Here is a 17,456-nt window from a genome sequence, read left to right on the forward strand (position 1 = left end):
TCGTTTTAATATATAGTGATCATAAAAAACTATCTAAATTGTTTTGTTTTCCATTTTTGAAATTCAGAAGAGGAAAAAAGCCACCGGTGTAGTACCCCTAAAGTGCCATCAAAAAGCCCACTGACTTGCATTGAAAGTGGTGAACTATTGGGTCACAGATTGTCACTTCTTCCCACTTAAAGGAATTATCAGGCAAAAAAAAATGAGTTTCACTTACCTGGGGCTTCTACCAGCCCCATGCAGCCATCCTGTGCCCTCGTAGTGACTCACTGCTGCTCCAGTCCCCCGCCGCCAGCTAGTTTTGTTTTTTTGCCGTCCTCGGAGGTCGGCGGGCCGCATTGCGTACATTTTTACGCATTCCCACTGGAGCAGGAACATTAACACATACATTTTTACGCGTTAGTGTTGCAACGTGTACATTTTTACGTGTTGCACCACTAACGCGTAAAAATGTATGCAATGCGGCCCGCCGACCCTGAGGTCGGCAAAAACGAAACTAGCTGCTAGCGGGGGACTGGAGCAGCAGTGAGTGACTAGGAGGGCACAGGATGGCTGCATAGGGCTGGTAGAAGCACCAGGTAGGTGAAACTCATTTTTTTTTTGTGCCTGATAATTCCTTTAATGATATCAGCAAACAGCTAAAGTGGCTGAAACGGCCAACACAAGATTGAGAAAGCCAACTGCTCTCCATTATCTTCTACGTAGATTTTTACCAGAAAAGTGTCTGTATTTCTTTTAGTACCAATATCTTCTGTGCACTGTAGAGAGTACAGAACAAATATTGAGGAGTATTAGAAACTTAAAAAGGAAAGGGAAGACACTGCTTTTGCTAGTTTGCAATGTAGAGGGCAGTGGGTGGAGATGCCAGGAAAGGAGATAAAGGTGCTAGGGGATGAAGATTCTTGGCCTCTGACGCAGATGGGAATATGTCTCAAATGAGGGACTATGACCGATTATAAGCTCGTCTGAAGAGGTGCAATTTAAAGGTACGTCTGAAACTTTCAAGATGCTTGTAGGGACAAGCTGTGGGACAGAGTTCCAAATAAGAAGTGATGCTTTTTAAAAGTCTTTAATGCAAGAGTGACAGGAGGCGACCACATCAGAGAGCAGGTTGCTTTTGGGATGATACTTGGTGGAAGTTAGTAAAAAAATGTATGGAGGGGACATCTTATGGAGATCTTTGTAAGAGAGGGTTAGGGTTGTGAACTGGACCCTTTGGAGGGAATGGCAAAAGAGAAGTAAAATGAGAGGAAAGGAAGTAGAGCTGGATGAGACAAGTGGCTGGATTCCATAGGGGCTGGAGAGGCACCAGTCTGTATTTTGGTAAGTTACATGATATTAGCGGGAGGTAGTCAATGAGATAATATGAGACTTAAATAAGAGTCAAATATGGCCCCAAGGCAGCATGCATTATGAATTGAGTTTACTGGGGTGTCTACTACATTTGTAATGAATGCAAGGAAATTTAGTTATGGTGGAAAGATCTCAAGTTCCATTTTACCCATAATAATGAGGTGACATGAAAGCATAGACAGGCAGGGACTTGAGATAATAGTGCAGAGAGGTGTGGAGCTGAGTGATTGGAGGTCATCAGTGTTGAGGTGATAAAGAAAACTGTATGAGCAAATCAATTGTCCCTGGCCATGAATGTAGATAGAAAAGAGAAGGGGCCCATTAATAGAACCTGTGGAACCAACAGAAAGCATGTATGCGGAGTTAGTATTGGGATAGGCGACAGTGGTATAATATCTGGACAGGTAAGAGGAAATTCAAGAGTCCCCTAGGAAAAGAGATGGAGAGGTACAAGTATGGAGATTTTGATACCAGGAGGTAAGAGTATTTATGGTGCTCATTCTACATAACTGAATTCACCTATATTATATCCCAATGTACCAATGTGAATGGGCTTAATGGCTGCAGCAGAGAAACCTAGACAACTGCATTTTGCGGGCTTTGCACATTATCTGTAGCTGTGGCACAGTATCTGTAGCCGTGATGGAAAATAGAGCAGACAGCAAACATGTGGAGAGCAATGCATTTACAGCAAATTATACACTTTATAAACATACCCAATTGCATTTATTTTATCTACATCATATCCACAGACCGGTATCTTCTTTTCCAGAGATTTGCCTATTGGGCTATTAGGTACACGCTATGAGATTTTCTGCCAGATCGATTATTTCCAACCTGTCTGATCTGATTTCCGATAGAAGTGAATGGAAAATAGATTGGACATCGATCAGAAATCAGATCGGACAGGTTGGAAATAATCAATAATTGAATCTAGCATAAGCTTCTGCAGGAGAGATGAGGGGAGGTTTAACTTTTTACCCTCCCTCCTTCCCTCTGGAACAGCCCCCCTTAAAGAGAACCTGTACTGAGTAAAATTATTTAAAATAAACACATGAGGTAACTTCAAATGAACATTACATAGTTACCTTGCCATCAGTTCCTCTCAGAAGCTCACCATTTTCTTCTTACAGTGATCCCTTCCAGTTCTGACAATATTTTGTCAGAACTGAAATATCAGTTGCTGCCAGTTATATATCAGTTGCTGTCAGTTACAGCTGAGAGGAGAACTGATGTGTCCATGTATCCCTATGGCTCAAGTGGGCGATGTTACAGTTTAACAGTGTGCTGACCAGAAAGCTGTTCTGGGGTAATGGCCATTTTCAAAATGGAGGACGGAGAATTCCATTGATCACAGTGGACAAACAGGACGCAGGAGAGGAAAAATAGATTGAGGAGTAGATTGCACGGGAGGCAAGTATGACCTGTGTATGTTTATTTTGACTTTTAATTTTCAGTATAGGTTTTCTTTAAGTCAAGAGCTGCCCTGCTATAGTTCACCGCAGCCAGGTTATTGCAGGGAAGTTGGTATCTGTCTCAGCAGACTGCAACTCCTCTTTTTCTGCCTGCCTCCCTCACCTCGAGGGTGAATGTCATTATACTAGAATCAGCATGATTTGTACTTACACCTCTGACAGTTTCTGTTTTGTCAGTTATAAAAGCAGTTTCTTGTTGTGATGACTCGGAGTTCTTTGTCCCTAGTGTTATTGTCTTCCATCATTATGGATATCTGTGGACACCCCTGAGTCATGGAAATATAAAAGAGCATCAGTGTTAATCTGTTTTGTAGAGATTTGTAAAGTGACCATGTACAGTATTCATTATTTGGGTTGCTCATCCCCTGCCTTGAGGCTGGCAGGACCCTGAATTACATGCTGCATTCTTTTCATGCTGTAGTTCTCTGTCCTCTCTTTGATGTCACAGGATTACCTCCTGGAGCTGGAACATAGTAAGATAACAGATGGCAAGGCATATGCTGGATACACACGGTGCGTTCGCGCACTCGATTTTCCCGTCGATTCCCGTTTATTTCCAACATGTCCGATTTGGATTTCGATGGATCGTTAGGTCGATTCGCATGCAAAGTATGCCGAATCGACCTAACGATCCATCGAAATCCAAATCGAACATGTTGGAAATAAACGAATCGACAGGAATCGACAGGAAAATCGAGTGCGCGAACGCACTGTGTGTATCCAGCAATAGACAGGCCAGATATCTTCCTGTGACTCAGAGCTCCCATCACTATGCCATCACCTAGATCCTAGGTTATCAGCACATGGTGTGTGAACCCCTGGGGGGTACTTGGGTTCAGTTTAGGAGATATTTGAACCTGTCATTGTCAACCCATTACAGTAAATGTAGGGATTTTTTTTAAATGAAAGCTTAAAGGATTATTTTAAAAGTATTTATACACAGTTATTGAGTCCTCACTGACCTAGAACAGTCACTGCTTAATTCTTGAGGCCCCTTTCACACTAGGACATTTTTATTGTGTTACCCTTTTTTTAACCGCTCAAGTCTATGGGACATTTCATACCTGATGCGGTGTGATGTGCTGGAAATATTGCATCTGATGCAAAAACGCGTTATGGGTCAACATCTGCAACGTGTGTTGATTGGAAGTCATGTAAGTCAATAGCACCACAGATATTTTAAACAGAAGTGTATTTTTCAATACACTTCCATGCAATTCGTATTACGGCCACAGGAAGTGATCGCTAGAGAGGTCTCACTTATAGTTTGGTTTACTGCCAAAATTTACATTACCGCGCATCAATGTATACAAGGCTTAGGGCCTGTTTCCACTACACGCAGATTGGATGCAGAATGAATGCAGGAAAACTGACTCCAATGAATGTCTATGGCAAAATCTGCACCAGAAAAATCGCGTTTAGTGGAAACCGGCCCAAAGGCATTCATTGGAGTCTGTTTTTCTGCATCCGTTCTGCATCCAATCTGCATGTAGTGGAAACAGGCCCTAATTATTCTTTCTGCACAGGTGTTCAATCAGCTCAGCTACTCGCACAACCTTTCTTTTTTTTTTTTGCAAAAGAGCCACATAGATATGACAAAGTAGGCAATTCTGCTATGTTTGCTAAAATTATTGGAATGCACATTATTATTATTATTATTATTGATTTATAAAGTGCAACATATTCCGTGGCGCTATACAAAGTAAGAAACAAACATGGGGTACAAAATAATACAGACAACAGTATGTACCAACATACGAAATACAAGTTCTTACAAAATACAGAATTGATACAAAAATGCAGAAATGATAATTACAGTTACAAAATTCATATAAATAAATATGTAACAAATTCCAAGACACAAAAGGTTGAGAGAGCCGTGCCCATGTGATCTTACAATCTAAAGGAGTGTGTGTGGAGGGAGCAAGAGATGGGGTAGTATACAATATTCATACCTAAAGGCAGTTTGTTTTAAGTTATCCAGTAGGAGTACAACTTTGCCAGAGGTCAAAGGAGAAGTGGCCTAAGGTAGAGTGTATGCTTGACAGAAAAAATGAGCTTTGAGGGCGTGTTTTAAGATATCAAGGGTTGGAGAGTGATGAATGTGTTGTGGCTGGGGATTTCAGAGGAGGGGTGAAGCACGTGTCAAATCTTGTATACGTGAATGCGAGGAGGCGATTCTAGAGGAGGACAAAAGAAAGTCATGCAGATCTGAGAATGATAGTTGGGTTGGTATCTGGAAGCTAGAGAGGAAATGTACAAAGGAGAGAGATTGTGGAGAGCTTTGTAAGTTAGAATTAAGAGTCTGAATGGGATCCTCTGGTTAGTTGGCAGCCAATGGAGAGATTGACAGAGAGGAGCAGCAGAAGAAGAGCCGAGAAGAAAGATGAACAAGATGAAAAGGTCAGATGCAAGAGGTTTTTTGAGTTGGAGATGACAGGAGGTGGTTATGGAGTGAATATAAGGAATAAAAGAGAGAGAAGAATCAAATACTACCCCTAAACACAGTGCTTTGGGAGCTAAAGTTATAGGGGAGCTATTAACATGTATTGTTATACCGCTTTCCAGGCAATTGTCTCCAAGTCCGCACCACCTGCACAGAACTTATAAAGTTCTGAGGTTTGTAGAGTGCACATCTGAGATGCATTACCCTAGCGGATCCGCACCCGCAAGCGAATCGCAAACTGCAGCCGAACCGCTCTGGTGTGCACTAGGCCTAAATCATACAGATGAAGAAGGAAGTATACAGATTAATACGGATAAAGAACACAAGAAAATATTTATTACTTTAACCTCCCTGGCGTTATGATTATTTCCAGATTCAATTTTTTCACAAGCTTTTAGACCCTAAAAACAAGGGGAAAAAAACATACCACAGAGATCTGCAGCAGTTCCTGCATATAACTCACTCAGGCACAGGATTACTGCTCTGAGCTGCAGATTTCCACCCCGAGCCTGACTCGGGATTACCGCTAATCAGGTTAATAGAGGATTTTTCATTTTATTATTTTTCCCCCATTGTATGGGTGTTTTTACCTCTTAATTATTTATGGTAAATAGGAAATGAGTGATCCCTTTTACCTATGAGTGGGTCTACAGCTGGGGGGCCACTTTATTAAAGATTCCACATGAGTCTCTCCCATACATCTGTGGACATCCACCCACTCCTGGGCTGAACTGCAGTGAAAAGCACATTTAGCCCATGGATCAGACCTTCTGTTTAGCACTTTTCTTCTATGCACTGTACGGTATATATTCCGTTTTCATCCTGATTGCTAACAGAATGTGCCTTGTTCAATTTTGCATTTAGTTGGGCTTTACATAAGGTGCATTCTGCGCACTTGTTAGTACAGTCTCATAAAAGACATTACTGTGTCTAAGTCTGCTGTCTTAGCTTTGCTTGTAACTGAATATTCTGTGAATCCAAAAACCTGTATATGTTGCTGTGCAGAATGTGGGTGTGGGAACTGTTTTGCTAAAAGCCAGCATTCAGCTCCTGCATACATATATCATGGTGTGACCTGAGGCAAGGATGCATGGCTTGACGTACAGAAAGAAATTGACATATATTCTAAATTACCCACTTAACTAGCTGCTTGTGTTCTAGAATGATTTTGTTTTTCATATGTCTGTGATGTATTGTAAGATGTCCAGTTTATAGACACTGCAGAGGCTAGTAATTGGCTTCTTCCAGGCATACTGGTGTAATTGCTGACAGCCAGGATTGCATATACAGTGAAATTATAGCTTTGCTAAAACGGGCCATGCTCTTCCAGGCAGCTCTGTACAGTGAAAAGATTTTAGCGAAAATGAAGCCAGTTTCTCACCTAATGTTTATGTGCATCTACAGTCAGCCAGTCCAAAAGGTTATTAACTGAAAATGTTACATGGCAAATATTAGCTTTCTGCCATCACTTTATTAGTGCATGTGAGGTAGTAAAGATCCTTGATTTTTTACTATTTATCCTGGAAAATGGTACTCCAAGTCTACTGTCTCTATGGTTATAAAGAACTGGAATATAAACTTCCTGGCAACTTTAACAGCTGACTTAAGAAAGAAATAGAACAATAATTCTCGATTACATTAAATTACAGCATGAATTGGGTAGAACTGATATGTTTATAGTACTTTTTAACAAAAGTAAAAATCCTTAAGGGTCTTCTGCTCACAGCATTGGCATAGCCTGCCCTTCCTGGGTTTGTACGTCTGTCCAAGTCTTCCAGACTCGATTTCCAGGTTGTGAGCTCTCAGTCTATAGCAGGCTTTCTCAGCCAGGATTCCCTGGAACCCCAGGGTTCCTTGAGGACTCTGCAGGGGTTCCTTGGCATTTTACCCCATCGTGGGGGGAAGTATAATAGAGCACATTATATTAGGTGGTACTGTAACAAGAAGCACTAAATTGGGGGGTCAGGAGACAGTATAATGAGTGGCAGTGTAATAGGAGATAGTGAAATTAGCTGCCTAACCTATTTAAAGACCATGCCTCCTGAAAAATAAATGTAGGAGTTCCTCGAAACCAAACAATTGTTTGCAGGGGTTCCTTGAGATCGAAAAGTTATTTACAGGGTTCCTCCAAGGTAAAAAGGTTGAGAAAGGCTGGTCTATAGAGACACCCAGGATTTGCCTCCATTGAGAGTTTTGGAGATTTTCCAAGTATGGGGCCAGTTTATATTCTCTCTGTAGGGACAGGTATATGGTTAGCTTTTGTGACTGGTTTATTTCACTCTTCTATTTATCCACATAGTCCTCTTTGCTTTGCTCTTGGTTGTGCAAAATGGAGCAGATGCCTGGATGAAGGAATCTGATGGATTGCTCTGAGCAACTGCTTCACTTTTGCACCAGTTTTGCATTTGATAAATGTGATTTAATGTCTCTAGATATATTGTAATTATCATTGATTGCACATGGAAGGAGGGTGCACATCTATGGTGATATCTGGGAAATAACTGCCATAGTTTTCTGCACCCATTTATCACTTCCACAGCACTTCCTGCCAGCAAGCTACTGCAGTGCATGGCATGGTCAGCTCCTGAGCACATTAGATATGTTTGTGTGAGAGACTCAGTGTTTATAACTGATTTGGAAAGGATAATTTTTTTTCCTTGTGTGTGTATACAGTGGCTTGCAAAAGTATTCGGCTCCCTTGAAGTTTTCCACATTTTGTCATATTACTGCCACAAACATGAATCAATTTTATTGGAATTCCACATGAAAGACCAACACAAAGTGGTGTACACATGAGAAGTGGAATGAAAATCCTACATGATTCCAAACATTTTTTTTACAAATAAATAACTGCAAAGTGGTGTGTGCATAATTATTCGGCCCCCTTTGATCTGAGTGCAGTCAGTTGCCTATAGACATTGCCTGATGAGTGCTAATAACTAAATAGAGTGCACCTGTGTGTAATATAATGTCAGTACAATTACAGCTGCTCTGTGAGGGCCTTAGAGGCTGTCTAAGAGAATATTAGGAGCAACAACACCGTGAAGTCCAAAGAACACACAAGACAGGTCAGGGATCAAGTTATTGAGAAATTTAAAGCAGGCTTAGGCTACAAAAAGATTTCCAAGGCATTGAACATCCCACGGAGCACTGTTCAAGTGATCATTCAGAAATGGAAGGAGTATGGCACAACTGTAAACCTACCAAGACAAGGCCGTCCACCTAAACTCACAGGCCGACCAAGGAGAGCACTGATCAGAAATGCAGTCAAGAGGCCCATGGTGACTCTGGACGAGCTGCAGAGATCTACAGCTAAGGTGGGAGACTCTGTCCATAGGACAACTATTAGTCATGCACTGTACAAAGTTGGCCTTTATGGAAAAGTGGCAAGAAGAAAGGCATTGTTAACAGAAAGCATAAGAAGTCCCGTTTGCAGTTTGCCACAAGCCATGTGGGGGACACAGCAACCATGTGGAAGAAGGCGCTCTGGTCAGATAAGACCAAAATGGAACTTTTTGGCCAAAATGCTATGTGTGGCGGAAAACTAACACTGCACATCACTCTGAACACACCATCCCCACTGTCAAATATGGTGGTGGCAGCATTATGCCTGGGGGTGCATCTCTTCAGCAGAGACAGGGAAGCTGGTCAGAGTTGATAGGAAGGTGGATGGAGCCAAATGCAGGGCAAACTTGGAAGAAAACCTCTTGGAGACTGCAAAAGACTTGAGACTGGGGCGGAGGTTCACCTTCCAGCAGGACAATGACCCTAAACATAAAGCCAGGGCAACAATGGAATGGTTTAAAACAAAACATATCTATGTGATAGAATGGCCCAGTCAAAGTCCAGATCTAAATCCAATCGAGAATCTGTAGCAAGATCTGAAAACTGCTGTTCACAAACGCTGTCCATCTAATCTGACTGAGCTGGAGCTCTTTTGCAAAGAAGAATGGGCAAGGATTTCAGTCTCTAGATGTGCAAAGCTGGTAGAGACATACCCTAAAAGACTGGCAGCTGTAATTGCAGCAAAAGGTGGTTCTACAAAGTATTGACTCAGGGGGCCGAATAATTATGCACACCCCACTTTGCAGTTATTTATTTGTAAAAAATGTTTGGAATGATATAGGATTTTCGATCCAATTCTCACATGTACACCACTTGTATTGGTCGTTCACGTGGAATTCCAATAAAATTGATGCATGTTTGTGGCAGTAATGTGACAAAATGCGGAAAACTTCAAGGGGGCCGAATACTTTTGCAACCCACTGTAAGTAGAGTTATACTTTAGTATCTTAACAGCCATGTGAAAATGTAGGACTTTCAATAGTGTTCTTACTGTGACTTGACTCCATACTGGACTGCTTTCTTTATTGTAAGGCCATTATCATATGCAATACTAAAGTGCAATATACGGTAATCCCCATGTTAACGTCCTGTAAAATGTTCTGACAGGTCTTCAGAGTGGATGTCTTATTCAATGGCCGTCGGCATTCTCTGGATCGACGCTACAGTGAATTTCATGCACTTCATAAACTGGTAACTGACCATTCTTCATTTATACCTTTGTAAATTCCCATGGAACCTCATTCTGCATTCTTGTGGAAATTTGTGGCTGATGGAAAAACCCTACTTACTAAATAAAACAGGCCTCATGAGTGCCCATAGGCAGGCCTGTGCATGGCCGCAATGGCAGATCAGGAATCCTCCATGTAAAGGTGCCCATTAACAGTACAATTTTTGCATCAGATGCTATCTTTCGACACACCTTTTTTGATTTTTCCCATAAATGAGTCAATTAGGGCAATTCTCTCTTCAGATACGCTAGTAAAATTCAACTTTCAGTTCGATTACATTTTCTGTCCTGATCGAAATAATCGTTTTACATCAATTTTTGCCACACATTGAACAGTTTTCTGTAAAATTCGATCATAAAAAATGCATCGAAAGATCACATCTGATGAAAAAAATTGTACCATTAATGGGCACCTCAACTGTACATCATACAATTATCACATGATCTTTTTCTTCAAACATCGTCATTTAATCAATATTACTATTGACATAATGACCTTAAATTGATTGAGCTTTGTCAATACACTACAAATAATTTTTGAACAATGTTTCGATCGGTTTGACAAAAAACATTGCATCGATTGTCTAATGGAAATTGCCATGAGGATTTTTCCATAAGGGAATCGACATAAACAAATGTTATTGACATAGTTTCTGTGTAAATGATCATAAAGTTATCTTATATCGATAGTGTAAGAAATATATATGTACTCCAACCTTATTGATCATTTTACGATCAACAAAAAAGAGCCAACATTGCCAATCAATGTTTTGATCAATTTTAGCCCTTATTTTGAATCAATAGATGTGATTGATTGTAAGTATTTAAAATTCACTTCAATTTACAATTGATCAAACGCTATGTCAAGCAAAAAGATGGTACATTGTATGGCTGCTTTAATTCCCCCAGATTGCTGTACTTCCAGTTGTGGATGCAATGATCACCAGCTAGTAAGAGCCGACACACCTATTTTGATCAATGCAGCCAGCACAGCAGTGCCTAATGATGAATAGGACTGGGCTGGGCATGTGCTGCTGAGGCACAGAAAGCCCCACTAATCTGCAGTTTCTGCAAATCAACACTACCTGTTGGTGGCAGAATGCATCATCATCCAATATAGTGATTGCAAATTGCAACCCCTCAGCATCTTTACATCAGCAGAAAAGACTGTGGTATTCAGGATACCGATATATATTGGTATGTACCCCTCCTCCCAATGATGCTTAGTCTAGGTTAGAGCTTTAGTATTGCAGAATTCTTCTCCCAGAGCATACTGGGAGACCAGGTATTATTTCTACGGGCTTCAGAACACAGAGCAACATTCCGCAGCAATGCACCTGCTAGTAGTAAAGATGGCGCCTCCTGTAATAAATTTCAGAAAGTAAATTAAGGAGAGGAAAGATTTTACAATGGGCAAACACTGACTAAACAATTTATAAATTAATACTGTAAAAAAAAAAAGAAATTTTATGAATTACATTATTTTCAATACAGTTCCTTTTTAATGATCTTTCCATGTTGATCACAGACAAAGGTAGAACAGTATTAAAAATGAATTGCAATACCTGAGGTTATTAATGGGAGAGACATATAAGTAATGTATCATGCAAAGACCTAACAGCCACATTTACCTCAGATGACTGTTCCTATAGCTACTATGCACTGAGTTGGATATGAGTGTCCTCTGAGTGTGCAGCACCTGTGTGACAGCTTTTACATTTGTGCAAACGATTAATGAGGGACTGGCTTCTCAACTGGTTTCATGCTCTTCTGGATATTCTTCTTGACATAATTCCTCTTACCTCAGGTGAGTGACATATCTTTGTATCTGTGCAGCTGAAGAAGATCTGCAAGGTCCCGGATTTCCCCCCCAAACGAGTTCCAAACTGGATGTCTAGGATCCAAGAGCAGCGTCGGCAAGGGCTGGAGGCGTACATTCAGGCAAGCACGCTTTTCACTATGTACTCATCCTAAAGCAAATAGGTCATTTGGCATTTGAAACATTAAAATAATGTATAATATAATATATATAAAATATAATAGAGTAGAATTTTAAATTAATTATGCATGAAAATGTTTTCATAATAAAACCTGACGTTTTTACAAAATAAAGAATGGAAATACCCGCTGCAGTTGTTTATATATCTTTAGCTTTAGCTGACAGACCAATCAGCTTCTCCCTGCTTATCTGTGTGGCTAATGAAAGCGAGACTGGAAGTGTGCATGCAGCTGCAGGTTCCTGAGGATCTACAAATCACTGCAGCAGTTAGCTTTTGTTTTTTACTTTGCAAAAACTAAAAAGGGTTTTCTTTTCTATAAAGATTGTCTATGCATACTTAAAATAAATGCATAACACCTGAACTAATGTTTTAAAGGGAGTCTGAAGCAATTATTAAAAAAAGAAAAGAAAAACATACTCACCTAAGGAGAGGGAAGGCTCTGGGTCCTAGTATAGAGCTTTCCTGCTCCTCTCACAGTCCCCGCATTCCAGCGCTGGCTCTACCGTTAGAGCTCTACTGTCTCTGCCACTGCGGGAGGCTTTGGCAGTCTTTGGGAGCCCAAGTTCTCCCGAAAACAGGCCGCTCCATACTGTGCATGCAGGCGCACGCATACACGCGCATGCTCATTACAGAGCCACTTGTCTGCAGGAGCACTCAGGCTCACGAGCGGACTGTGAGAAGGCTTTATAGGACCTTCCCGCTCTTTAGGGGAGTATCTGTTTTTTCAAATCGCTTCAGACTCGCTTTTAAAATGAACCTAAGGTGGGTGTAAATAAAAAAGTGACATACTTGAGATTCTTTAGAAGAAGCAAGCCTCTGGATCCTCCAGAGCTTCTCCTGTCCTCCTTGAAACCGCCACCGGTGTCTGGGTCACTTTAAAGGTGCGCAGCTACGACAACAAATCTGGCTCTTGGCAAATATGTTCAGAGGGTTAGTGTGGGGCAATGGTGGGGGTGAGGAGGACATGGGAAGCCTCTGGATTATCCGGTAGATTCCCCAGTAGCACTCCACTGCACATGCACAGTTCCTGCTGCGTGCACCCCCCCCCCCCACATCGCAGCTCACTAACACTGGAACTGCGCAGGCACAGAACGTTTCCCGGCTACAGGAACTACTAGAGCTGACTGCAGGACAATGGAGTGGCCCGAGAGGAAGCCCCAGTTAAGTATAAATGCTTAACCTCTTGAGGACTACAGTGCTAAGCCCCCCAAGTGACCAGGCCATTGTTAGTAAAATTGGCCACTGCAGCTTTAAGGCCAAGCTGCAGGGCCGCACAATACAGCACACAAGTGATTCCCCCCCCCCCCTTTTCTCCCCACCAACACAGCTCTCTGTTGGTGGAGTCTGATCGCTCCGCCCATGTTTATTTTTTTTTTTAATAAATATTGATGTCCGTTTTTTTTTTTAAATGCCGGTTTCTTTAACTATCTCCCCTCCCTCCCTCCCTCCCCACAGCCAGCCAATTGCTGTGATCGGCAGTCATAGGCTTCTGCGTGCGCGCGATCAGCTGCATTAGCTAGCCCCAGGACTTAACGCCAATTGGCGTTAGGCGGTCCTGGGGCTGCCGCCGCAGCCACGCCCATCGGCGTGACGCGGGCGGAAAGGGGTTAAAAAGAGAAAGAAGAACAGCGCCAATGTTTATCATCAAAAACACGGAGAAAACCATATTCAAGTAATAATGTAATTGAATCAGCGCAGGCCACAAGTAGGTATGTGATACAGTTCCACCATGCTTCACATCTGAGGTATCAAGCCACTAAAAGTGAGTCCCAGCACCCAAAAGAAAAAAGGCTTCCCAGCCAATAACAACCCATGTTATAAGGTTGTGTACATAGCATGACGCTCCCAGTGGTCACAGAACTGTTCCGATCTTTAACTGCATAAAGTCGTCCTCCAGATAGCATCGATGTAAGATTGATGGTATATCATTAAAAGGATTAAAAACAGCAGAACTAAGTGTAGACCGCTTTATTAAGGCTAATTGAACCATAAAATCATAGAAATATTACTCACATACGGGGCCCAAAAATTATGGGTACCCCAAATTAAAATAGTGCCTGTATACTGGCCAGTGGTAGGAACAAGAGTATGAGGTGTCTGCTCATCTCCTTCCAGACTGGTTTTGCAAACTTGCACCATCAGTGGATCGGATGGAGGACGACTTTACACAGTTAAAGATTGGAACAGTTCTGTGACCACTGGGAGCCTCTTGCTATGTTTACAGCCTTATAACGTGGGTTGTCATTGGCTGGTAAGCAGCCGCGGGCCGCCCATGTGGCGTGGTGAGGCAGGTTCCTCAGGCGGCAGAAGTGGGGGGGGGGGGAGAGAACCCGTCGAGCTGCAGGGTGTAGCAGCCAGGAAGGGGGACAGTGCGCACAGCGGTGGGGAGGGGGGTCGGACAACCCTCCCTCACCTGAGTCCCCCCGGTCCGCTTTCGTCCTCCAGCTATGAGCGCAGCATGTGTCAGGCAGCAGGCAGGGAAGTAACCTTCTCCTTTTGGGTTCCAGTGCTGTGTACCACCGCTCGTCACTTCCTGCAATGCCGCCCACTGTACTTGCGCAAGTATCCCCACTGCTGTGCCCGCTGCCCCCTTTCCTGGCTGCTACCCCCTCAATGCTAATTATACTGAGGGCAGTTATACTACCTATCGGTGGGGGCATCATCCTCACAAGTTTGCCCCAGGTGGCAAAAAGTCTACATTACATTCAAGTATAAATGCTTCAGGGGCGTAGCAATGGCTATAGCAGCCATATCAGTTGCTATAGGGCCCAGGTTAATAATGTATTCCCCATTAAATTTCTTGTGTCCCACCATCCTCAAACTTTGTCTCAGTGCCCATGGACTATGTGCTCTTGTGCAGTGTTGATTGCATGGAAATGCAATTTGCCCAATTACCTTATATCCATAGAGTAGGGACAGGTCACATTGCTTAAGAGTGCCTACATCTGAGGGCCCCATTGCTATGGGGCCCCATGAACTCTAGCTACACCACTGAAATGCTTGTCTTACTTTCTTTTATCTCAGATGCCCAATCTTGATTGTACAATCTTACCACTTCTATGTAATATGAGGGACTACCTAATGTTTCTGTTCAAAGCGTATTCGCTCAGTTTAGCCTTCTACTACACAGATTTGGTAAGATTGTACAATCAACACTGTATCATTGATGGGAAACCTTACTGCATAGGCTGTGTAAGGGGTTAGAGCTTGGCTTCCTAGTGAGTCACAGGTGTGACATTGTAAACAGGTTATATACTACATACACTGGCCATTCTCTGTAAACCGTTTGAGTGATGCTGTCTAGCCTCCTGACTAATGAGGAAGTGCAAGATGTTACACCAGGGTGGTACATAGTAACTCACAGCAGCTCACATTACTCCTGCAGAGGAATTCTTATATTTTGCTACATTACAGGCTAAAGCACCTGTGGCTCACAGCTTGGCACGTCTCCAGAAAAGGAACAGAATAGCTAGGCAGTTAAATGGATAAGCCTAATTTTACATGTTCTTGTGTGGATATGGCAAGGATATGCAGTGTGTGATACAGCAGCCAGGAATAAGAGCAGCAGAGGAATATTACAAGTCAGTGCAGCCTGCAGAGGAGGAGGTGTGAGGATTCTCAGCTCTCACCACACATTTCATGAGATTCTGTCCCAGCAGTTTGTGGAAGAGGTTAGTATCAACAGGGAACTGAAAATGGGGGATTTACTTTCCATCCATTGCAGAAGAACAAACACTCTCTGAACACCTCATCGGAAGGTGCGATCTCGCTGTGATGTTGGGAAGCCTTACTTTGTCACGCTTCTGCCAGTATAGGACGCCTGCATGTTCCAGGAGGGAATGCAGGGACATTATAGAGAAGGGAGGACACACATAACCGCTTAACGGTTTGGGTGGAACAGGAACATCTTATCTAACGTAACAAATAATATTTTCTATATCATCGTGTCACAGCCAAACCTGCCTGCTGCCATTAGATACAGAGCAATGTGAAGGCTGACGGGGGCTGACAATGCTCACAGCTTCAATACTTTTATTAGTTTTTCAGAGCTGGGAAATACACTTTTAGAATTTAAACATCAGAAAAAAGCAGTGCAGAGATTACTCATGGACCTGTTTTAGTTGCTCATGATTTACTAATCAAATGACAAAAGAAAAAAATAGCCCCCTCCTCCCTCCAGTGTACACCCAGCACCATAGTACAAACACATTTGGGTGCTCACTTAATGGGCCTGCTATTCAGTGGTAAGGTTAGCCGGTGGGGATAAGGTTGGGTGGCAACAGTTAAAGGTTAGGCACCCACGGGGGGGTTAGGAGATTAAAGAGAACCTGAACTGAAAATTAAAAGTCAAAATAAACATGCATAGGTCATACTTACCTCCTGTGTAGTCTACTCATCAATCTCTTTCTCCTCTCTTGCGTCCTGTTTGTCCCCTGTGATCAATGGAATTCTCCATCCTCCATTTTGAAAATGGCCATTTCCCCATAACCGCTTCCTGGTCAGCACACTGTTAAACTCTAATATCACCCACTTGCGCCATAGGAAAACATGGACATTACCTTGCGCATTAAGTTGTAACTGACAGCTGCTGATATATAACTGTCAGCAACTGGTATATTTCAGTTCTGACAAAATATTGTCAGAACTGGAAGGGATCACTGTAAGAAGAAAATGGTGAGCTTCTGAGAGGAACTGACGGCGAGGTAAGTATGTAATATTCATTTGCAGCTACATCATGTGTTTATTTTCAATAATTTTACTCAGTACAGGTTCCCTTTAAAGGAGTTATCAGGCAAAGTTTTTTTCAGTTTAAATGGCCTACCTGTCGCTGTTCAGTAGGCAAATCTCATTTGGGTCGCATGTTTTTTTTCCACCTCCGGGCATCACCAGCACCGCAATTCGGGCCGTTTGTATTTCGTGCCCCGGAAGTAGATGGCTAAGAGTAATGTTAAACTTTCCTGTTCCTGTCCTTGGAACGCAGGGGGAAGTTACTTAGTATTGCGTGCAGCCGTACAGTTCGGTAGGGCTGCGCACGCCTAGTAGAGCCCAGGAGGAGGGTTTGAGCTTGCTACATCACTCGCAAGCCAAACCCTCCGCTTCTGCCACCGCCCGTCAGGCCCGCCCACTCCTCCCAGCCCAATAATTAATCTAATTTGCTCCGACAAAACTCTCAGCCAGCCTCCGCTTGCCTGCGCCTCTCATGCACGGATGGTCTGTGCAGGGAGCGCGCATAGAGGCAAGGCGGCGGCTGTCGGAGTGGGCTGGGAGGAGGATTGGGCGGGCCTGACGGGCGGTGGCAGAAACGGAGGGTTTGGCTTGCGAGTGACGTAGCAAGCTCAAACCCTCCTCCGACAGTTACAGTACGCATGTGCAGCCGTAAGAGAACGTACGGCTGCACGCTTTTCAAGTCACTGCGCCAGCGTTCAGCAGCATATAGCGCCTGCGTTGCCACAGTAGTTCCGGGTCACTGGGGAGCCCGACCTCGAGGTCGGGTCCCCGACTGGGGCTTACCGAAGGTAAATGAGACATTTGCGCGGGATATGGAGGGCGCGAACCGACCACAAAAAAGGTTAGTTACACGCAGGTATGCGTGTTTCAAATTTGTGAGA

General features: G+C 43.0%; 1 protein-coding gene across 4 annotated transcripts in view; it reads left to right on the forward strand.

The window, feature by feature from the left end:
- The window catches only part of SNX22 (sorting nexin 22), a 48,722-nt gene that overhangs the window by 19,646 nt on the left and 11,620 nt on the right, over positions 1-17,456 (forward strand). For 3 of the 4 annotated variants that reach the window (XM_068275646.1, XM_068275643.1, XM_068275645.1), the window contains 2 exons: positions 9,727-9,810; positions 11,684-11,788. In XM_068275646.1, coding sequence (XP_068131747.1) covers positions 9,727-9,810; positions 11,684-11,788 — 189 coding nt within the window. The remainder of the gene's footprint in view (positions 1-9,726; positions 9,811-11,683; positions 11,789-17,456) is intronic. The other variant, XM_068275647.1, reaches the window with a different exon arrangement.

Source organism: Hyperolius riggenbachi, chromosome 3 (assembly GCF_040937935.1).
Source record: "Hyperolius riggenbachi isolate aHypRig1 chromosome 3, aHypRig1.pri, whole genome shotgun sequence".
Lineage (NCBI taxonomy): Eukaryota > Metazoa > Chordata > Amphibia > Anura > Hyperoliidae > Hyperolius > Hyperolius riggenbachi.